This window comes from Lepus europaeus, chromosome 7, assembly GCF_033115175.1.
Source record: "Lepus europaeus isolate LE1 chromosome 7, mLepTim1.pri, whole genome shotgun sequence".
In the NCBI taxonomy this organism is placed as follows: domain Eukaryota; kingdom Metazoa; phylum Chordata; class Mammalia; order Lagomorpha; family Leporidae; genus Lepus; species Lepus europaeus.
Window position 1 is genome coordinate 5,652,054 of NC_084833.1, and position 8,540 is coordinate 5,660,593.

Here is an 8,540-nt window from a genome sequence, read left to right on the forward strand (position 1 = left end):
CCAGTGGATGGAAGACCTCTCTCTACCTCTACTTCTCTCTCTCTGTAACTCTGACTTTCAAGTAAATAAATAAATCTTAAAAAAAAAATGAAGAAGAAGAAGAAAAGAAAAATGCAGAGTTAGAGAGAGAGAGAGGGAAGGACAGAGCGAGTCGGTTTTTAACAGATGTATAGCAATGGTACCTATTTACTGGGCACGGTGTGGCATTTCAATACATGTATACAGTGTGTAACAATCAGAGCAGCGTAAATTAGCATATCCCTCTCCTTAATCTATTTTTTTTTTTTTATTTATTTTTGACAGGCAGAGTGGACAGTGAGAGAGAGAGAGACAGAGAGAAAGGTCTTCCTTTTGCCATTGGTTCACCCTCCAATGGCCGCCGCGGTAGCGCGCTGCGGCCGGCGCACTGCGCTGATCCGATGGCAGGAGCCAGGTGCTTATCCTGGTCTCCCATGGGGTGCAGGGCCCAAGGACTTGGGCCATCCTCCACTGCACTCCCTGGCCACAGCAGAGAGCTGGCCTGGAAGAGGGGCAACCGGGACAGGATCGGTGCCCCGACCGGGACTAGAACCCGGTGTGCCGGCGCCGCAAGGCGGAGGATTAGCCTAGTGAGCCGCGGCGCCGGCTCCCCTCTCCTTAATCTAAATTCACCATTTCTTTGTGTTCGGAACATTCAGAGTCCTCTCTTCTGGAACATACATTTAACAGCTGTAGGCCGCAGTGACTCTGCCTTGTTACTCCTCCTACCCACCTACACCCTGGCACCTGTTAACCATCCCGCTCTCCTCCATTCCCCCCCAGCTCGCAGCCACTACTCCTGAGAGCAACTTCTCCAGCTTCCACATGGAAATGAGAACGTGCAGAATCTATCTTCCCGTGCCCATCTCCTCCCGCAACATAACATCCTCCAGTTTCATCCACGCTGCTGCGAATGACAGAATTTCCTTCTTGCTATGACTGAGTATTTCGCTCATGTGTATAGCACGTGTTCTTCGGCCTTCGAGCTGCCGATGGACATCTGGACAGATTCCACCCTCGGGCAGCTGTGCACAGTGCCGCAACAAACAAGGGAGTGGGGCGTCTCAATGGGCTGAGCCCCTTCCCCCAGAGAGACACCCACTAGCGGGATTGCTGGGTCATGGGGTACTTCCATGTCCAGCGCTTCACACTGTTCTCCAGATGGCCACACTAATTTACCGCCCAGCAGTCGTGGGTTAGCGGCCCCGTTCTCTACACCTCTGCCAGCATCTGTCATATTGTCTTCTGCATGACAGCCTTTGTAACCGGGGCGAGCTGACGTCTCACTGTGCACTTTGCTTGCATTTCCCTGATCATTCGTGACGTCGAGCGTCTGTCTGTGCACCTGTCAGCCACCTGTATGTCTTCTTTCGAGAAATGTGTACTCATTTTTAACCAGACTATTTGTCCCGCTGTTAAGTGGTTTGAGTTCCCTGTCCATTCTGGATATGAATCCCTTGTCAGACGAATGGTGTGCAGATATTCTCTCCAGAAACCACGAGTATTAACGGTAGAAACACTCGGGCCATTTTCTCTCCGTAACAGTGAGGCATTACAGGGCCTTCTGTGGCCCAGGAAACGCGCTGGGTCTGCTGTCGCCCAGGTGGGAGCCAATCACAGCAGCCTAGGTTGCCACTGTGATGCCTGCATCCATATCACAGTGCCTGGTTTGAGCCCCAGCCACCCCACTTCCAACCCAGCTCCCCGCTAATGGGCAGGTAAGGGCTCAAGTCCTTGGGTCCCTGCCACCACGTGGGAGACCTGGATGGTGCTCCTGGCTCTGGCCAGGCCCAGCCATGGCTGCTACAGGCATGCAGGGGAGTGAACCAGATGTAAAATCTCTCTCTGACATTCTGCCTTCCTAGATGAAAATAAACATTAAAAACGAGAGAGAGTGCATGCAATGGAAGCCACTAGCCACATGCCACTCACGTGACGTGAACTGGGGCTAGTGCATTGAGGAAGTGAATTTAAAGTTTTATTTTACTTAATCTAAGCAGCCACATGTGGTTAGTGGCTACTGTATTAGCACAGCCTTTTTTTTTTTTTTTTAAGATTTATTTATTTATTTTGAAAGAGTGACAGAGACAGAGAGGGAGAGACAGAGACAAAAACAGAGATCTTCCATCCACTGGTTCACTCCCCAGGTGGTAGCAATGGCCAGCACTGGGCCAAGCTGAAGCCAGGAGCCAGGAGCTTCATCTATATCTCCCACGTGGGTGGCAGGGACCCTAACACTTCGGCCATCTTCTGCTGCTTTTCCCAGGCCATAAGCAGGGAGTTGGATTTGAAGTGGAGCAGCCGAGTCTCGAACCAGAGCCCATATGGCATGCCACTGTTGCAGGTGGAAGTTTTATGCTACAACGCTGGCTCCAACAGCACAGCTTTAAAAGGCACAACTAAATGTCCAAAGGAACATTTAAAAAGAAAAGAGAACTATTTTCTACAAGTTATATAAGCTAAGCAACAACAACCTGTCACTTGTTTGTCTTCTCTGCTGGGCTTTCCAAAGTAAAGAAGCCAGAAGATGCGCTTGAGGGGAGTCCCCGAGCTGCGATTCGGGCCTTTCCCTGGGTTCCCAGCCAGACAGGCTGCCCAGCATCCGTCTGTGAGGAGGCGACATCTGGAGCTGGTGCCTCCACGCGCCGAGGCTCTCTGAGAGCGAGGGCTGTCCCCGTTATTCTCCGATCTGCGCCCAGAGAAGGGAGGGTCCTGACGGCGCTCCCCAACCTAGAACCCAACCACCTCGCTCAGGGCCTCTGAAAGGCCAACTTCAAAGTCTGATTTTACTTGGAAGCCCTCGATTCCACTCTAAACCTTGTGCTGGAAAACAACCTAACACTGTATGTCAATCTCAGACCATGGTAGATCCTCGAAGGCGTCCAGAATGGGACAGACACAGCCAGGCCGAGGACCCGCCACACCTTCCTGACCTACGATACGTCCAGGCCAACACAGGGACACCTGCCTGAGGGGAGGGGCCCACACATTTCCAGCTCACCTCCCACTGTGGCAGCTCATGGCCTAGCTAAGGAACTGGAAAACTCTGGGGCCAGCGCTGTGGTGTAGCAAACCACATAGCCCAGCTCTAGTCCCGGCTGCTCCACTTCTGATCCAGCTCTCTGCTGTGGCCTGGGAACGCAGCAGAAGATAGCCCGGGCCCCTGCATCCATGTGGGAGACCTGGAGGAGGCTCCTGGCTGCTGGTTTCAGACTGGCCCAGTTCCAGCTGTTGTGGCCATTTGGGGAGTGAACCAGCAGAGGAAAGACCTACCCCCTGCCCCACCTACGACTCTACCTCTCTGTAACTCTGCCTTTCAAATAAATAAATCTTTAAAAAAAAAAAAAATCGGAAAACTAGCTTAAAAAGAAATCACACAACCACTCATGTGTCCAGGAGATCTGTAAGTCAATACGTGTGAAACGGCCTCTGTCAAAGTCATTCTAACCTGAGGAATCTGAGCGTCCGCAGGGACAGTGGATAGCATTACCCTGATAGAGAGGCTATTCCATTACAACACTCGCCACGGGAACTCAAATCTCCTAAGGCACAAACATGCTCTTAAGACTGGGGAAGGCTCAGAGGGGTCACCAGCGTTCTGCTTGCCTCAGTCACACTTACTCCGCAGCTCTCATTTAAGAAGTGCTTTCCCCACTGGCTCCCTATATCCTGTTTTACATTTGTTTCATCAACACAAAAACAAAGAGGAGGAAGAGCCTGTCCTGGTGAGCAGCCAGAACACAGAGTAACACCGCCTGGCCTGCTGGTGCTGTCCTCTCCCCCAGCAGCCCTCAGGGAAGTACCCTCCCCGGCGCTAACTCAGTGACGCCCACCTCCCATAACCCAACGCTTTTGCCCAGGAAGGTTTCACTTTTTTTTTTTTTTTTTTTTTTAAGACTCATTTATTTGAAAGGCAAAGTTTGAGAGAGAGAGAGATTCCATCCACGAGTTCACGCCCCAAATGGCTGCAACTGCTGGAGCTAGGCCAGACCTAAGCCAGGAGCTGCTCTGGGTCTCCCACCCGAGTGGCAGGGGCCCAAGCACTTGGGCTGGTCCTCTGCTTTCCCAGGCACATTAGCAGGAGCTGGATCGGAAGTGGAGCGGCTGGGACTCGAGCTGCTGCCCATATGGGATGCCGGCGCTGTGGGCCAGAGCTGTAACCCACTGCAGCACAGCGCCAGCCCCCAGAATCTTGAACATCAACTGCGTTTCACAGCTGACGGGACCGGCTTCTTCTCGCCTTCCTCCTGAAGTGTCTGACTTCCTGACCATGGGCACTGTGCTCATCTTTCATTTTAAAAGCTGGTGACAACGGCAATGAATACAATAGTTCAGCTATTTTAAGATGACGGTGGTTTGCTATTCACCTATGAAGACTTTAAAATGCTGTGGCGTTGCAGGTAAAACCGCCGCCAGCAGAGCCAGCATCCCATATGGGCGCTGGTTCTAGTTCTGGCTGCCCCATTTCCGATCCAGCTCTCTGCTGTGGCCTGGGAAAGCAGTAGAAGATGGCCCAAGTCCTTGGGCCCCTGCACCCGCGTGGGAGACCCAGAAGAAGCTCCTGGCTCCTGGCTTTGGATCAGCACAGCTCCAGCTGTTACAGCCAACTGGGGAGGAAGACCTCTCTCTGTCTCTCTATCTCTGTCTCTCTCTCTCTGCCTCTCTTTCTCTCTGTGAAACTCTGACTTTCAAATAAATAATTCTAAAAAATAATAATAAACAGCGCTGTGGCATAGCGGGTTAAGCCGCCACCGAAGTGCCGGCATCCCACACGGACTCCATTTCCAATCCAGCTCCCTAACGCACCTGGGAGAGCAGCTGGAGATGCCCAAGTCCTCGAGCCCCGGCACCTGCGTGATTCTGGAGGAATTCGGGATGTTAAAGGAAGGCACACACCTGAGCAACAGCCACAGGCCTGCCCTTATTTAAATACCTAATAAAGGAAACTTTTTTTTCTAAAGCAAATACTATTTCTCCCGGCACTAAGAAAAGTGGCCTTCCTAACACTCGACTGCGCACGCCCAGTTCTCGGCGCCAGGTAGAGACGCAGGCCATAACATCCTTAAGCATGCATGACCCCGGTCCACAATCCTGTGCGCACTTCTTCAGTGTCCACTGGTCTTGCTACAGTTAACACGGGACGAGAACATCAACCCTACATCCACAGAGTGCTGCAAGTTGCCAGTAGATTCTAAGCAACACCAACAAGCAAGTACACCCGGGAGACCTGAAATCAACCGGGTGACTCTAGCAACCGGAAGGGCCAATCGTGGGCCCCAGGGCGCTCCGTTCCGTCCTGAAGACACAGCAGCAGGCTCCAGGGAGCCCAAGGGAGGCACGGGGGCACCGGCTGGAAAAGCAGAGCAGGACCACAGACTAACTCCAGGGCTGCCAGGAACGGTGCCCTAGCTGCAGGCTCCCTGCGCGTGGAAACCCAACCAGCCGCTTCAGCAGGACGCCCGGCTGCTTCTCGGGCTGGTAATTCATTGCACGGACTTCTCAGTGACCGGGATCTCAGGGCAGACGGCGACCGGGGACTGTCACCTATGCCCCTCTGCTGCAGCTTATCAGCTGGCACAAGCTAGTGGAGGCGACTGTCCAAATGTCACCAGAGACAGATGTGACCAACCGGGACCCGCAGGCAAAGGGACACCGTGCTTTCATGTCCGAAAGAGCCGGACCCGATGCTTCTGCACAGACAGGCCTGTTGGATACAGAAGGACAAAGAGAGGCCTCTCGGGAGCCACAGGACAGCATCCCTCAGTGAACTCTCCCTTGAGCCCGGTGTTGTGCTGGGGCTCTGGCCAAAGCCAACTAAATAAATGTAGATCCTGATTTCCCTGAGGGAAGGGCAGAGGAAAAACAAAGAGTCGATCAGTGAACGCTGGAACACAAGACGACAGGCAGGAGAGAGGCTGGCACTACCCAGGGAGGCTCCAGATCTGCACCCCGCAGGCCACGGCTCACCCCACATTCGTTCCTGCGAACCGTGAGCCGTTCTTTCACACAACACTGCCCGGTAGTGAAACCACAGCTGCCACACAACAGTCCCTCTCACAAGCTTAACACCGACCCAGGCTTAAAAACCAGAAAACTGAAGCCATGGAACACACACGAGGGACTCCAAAAAGTTCATGCAAAGTAGATTGAAAAGATGGATTTGGGGGCCGGCACTGTGGCACAGTGAGCTAAGCTGCCCCCAGCATTTTATCAGAGGACCAGTCCTGGCTGCTCCACTTCCTAGCCAGCTTCCTCACACACCTGCGAGAGCAGTGGAAGATGGCCCAGGTGTTTTGGCCCCTGCACCCGTGTGGGAGACCGGGATGGAGCTCCTGGCTCCTGGCTCCAGCCTGGCCCACCCCTGACCACTGCGCCCTTTGGGAAGTGAACCAGCAGATGGAGAGTCTCTCTCTCTCTCCTCCATCTCATCTTTCAAATAAGTAAATAAATCGTTAAAAAAATACAGAGTCTGAATATCTTCATGTTTCTTTCCTTTTTTTTTTTGGACAGGCAGAGTGGACAGTGAGAGAGACAGAGAGAAAGGTCTTCCTTTTTGCCGTTGGTTCACCCTCCAATGGCCGCTGCGGCCGGCGCACAGCACTGATCCGAAGCCAGGAGACAGTGCCTCTCCTGGTCTCCCATGGGGTGCAGGGTGGAAGAGGGGCAACCAGGACAGAATCCGGCGCCCTGACCGGGACTAGAACCTGGTGTGCCAGCGCCGCAAGGCGGAGGATTAGCCTGTTAAGCCACGGTGCCGGCCATGTTTCTTTTTTAAAAACACACAAATAGGGGCCAGCGTTGTAGTGCAGCAGGTAAAGCTGGCATCCCATATGGCCGCCAGTTCACATCCCGGCTGCTCCACTTCTGATCCAGCTCCCTGGGAGAGCAGCAGAACACGGCCCAAGTGTTTGGGCCCCTGCACCCATGTGGGAGACCCGGATGCAGCTCCTGGCTTTGGCCTGGCCCAGCTCTGGCTGTGGCGGCCATCTGGGGAGTGAACCAGCGGATGGAAGATCTTGTCTCCCTCTCTGTTACTCTGCCATTCAGAATAAACAATGTATATCTATCTCTATCTATCTATTTGCAAAAAAAAAGTTCAAATATATATAGTTTTAGAATGCACTTTTTCCAAGAGCTTTTTGAAGACTCCTCATATGCATTTTATTTTGCACCAAAATAATCTTTTAATTCCATTTTTCCAAGAACATTTCGGAGGTACCTGACAGTACAACAGCATTTATAGAAACTTCAGAAAACATTCAGAACTGAAATAAATACTATTTTGAGATGCATATACATAGTAAAACGAAGGCTAGGAGAAGAAAAAAAAAAAAGAAGAAGAAAGGGAACCGATGAGCTCAACAGCGCAGTGTTTACCTCCGCGGAGGGAAGTGCGGCGGGAGGGGCTCCGTGGACCCAGGACTGCTCAGTCCACGCACGATAACCATGCAAAACACAGCCGAGGGTGGAGCCGGGCAAGGCCCCCTCGGCGCTTCTGCCCAGGCCGGATAAAGAGTACGGAGAGAGCCCACGACCTCCCAGGCAACACGGCCACCCCGGCTTAGAGGTGACAACGCGACAGCGTCCCCAGGCCCGGGGAAAGCGTCTCTCCAGACGGGTCCAGCCGACCGGGGAGCGGCCGGCACGCAGGCACCAGGCCGTGACCTCGCGCAGGAAGCACCGGTGACCAAGTTTGCACCGCGAGCAGGCGGTGAAAGGACCCCAAACTACAAAGGCGGGGAGTCCCGCGCTGGCCACCCAGAAGCCGGAAGGGCCGGCCCGCTCTGGCCCACGCCGAGGACCCAGGCCACCTCTGGCCGCGCGCGGGCAGCCCGGGGGCGCCGGCGAGGCCGCATCCGCTCAGCCCCCCGGCGGGGCCCGCCGACCCCGCCCGCCGCTCACCTGGGCACGCAGCTGGACGAGCTGCGGTCCACCTCCCAGGTGGCGTACAGGTTCATCTGCACCGGCGCGGGAGTGCGGCCTGGCCCCGGGCCGCCGGGAGCGGCGGAGCCCGAGGCCACCGCGACGGCCGTGGAGGTGGAGGTGGACGCGGAGCAGGCGGCCGCCGCGGTGGAGGACGACGACGAGGTGGCCTGGGCCAGCTTGGGGGGCGTCGGCTGCTGCTGCGGCGGCGGCGGCGGCGGCTGCTGCGGCGGGGACTGGGCGACCCCAGAGCCCCGCGGGCCGCTGCCGCCCCCGGCGCCTCCGGGACCACCGCCCGCTGCCGCGCGCTCCGCCATCGCCGGGCCGGCTGCAGGGGGCGCGGGCTGAGCGGGCCGAGGCGGCTCCGGGCCGGCTCCGGGCTCCCCCCGCGGCGGCGGCGGCGGGGGCTCGGCGCCTCTCCTCAGCCCGCCGCCCCGGCGCGAGCGGCCAGCCAGGCTGCACGCACGCGCGGTCCTCGCGCTCGCCCGCCGCCGCCTGTTGCGGCTCGCGCCGCCGACACTGGGTGGGCGTGCCCGGGCGGGGCGGGGCCCGGGGCGGGCTGCAGGCGCGCGCCCTCGCCGCGCGGCCCGGGTCCGCGG

The 8,540-nt window shown here is 55.9% G+C and overlaps 1 protein-coding gene across 2 annotated transcripts in view; it reads right to left on the reverse strand.

Moving 5' to 3' along the window:
* PACS1 (phosphofurin acidic cluster sorting protein 1) overlaps nucleotides 1-8,258 on the reverse strand; it is a 180,936-nt gene extending 172,678 nt beyond the window's left edge. For both annotated transcript variants that reach the window (XM_062195802.1, XM_062195801.1), the window contains exon 1: nucleotides 7,921-8,258. In XM_062195802.1, coding sequence (XP_062051786.1) covers nucleotides 7,921-8,258 — 338 coding nt within the window. The remainder of the gene's footprint in view (nucleotides 1-7,920) is intronic.
* Between the last annotated feature and the right edge of the window lie 282 nt (nucleotides 8,259-8,540).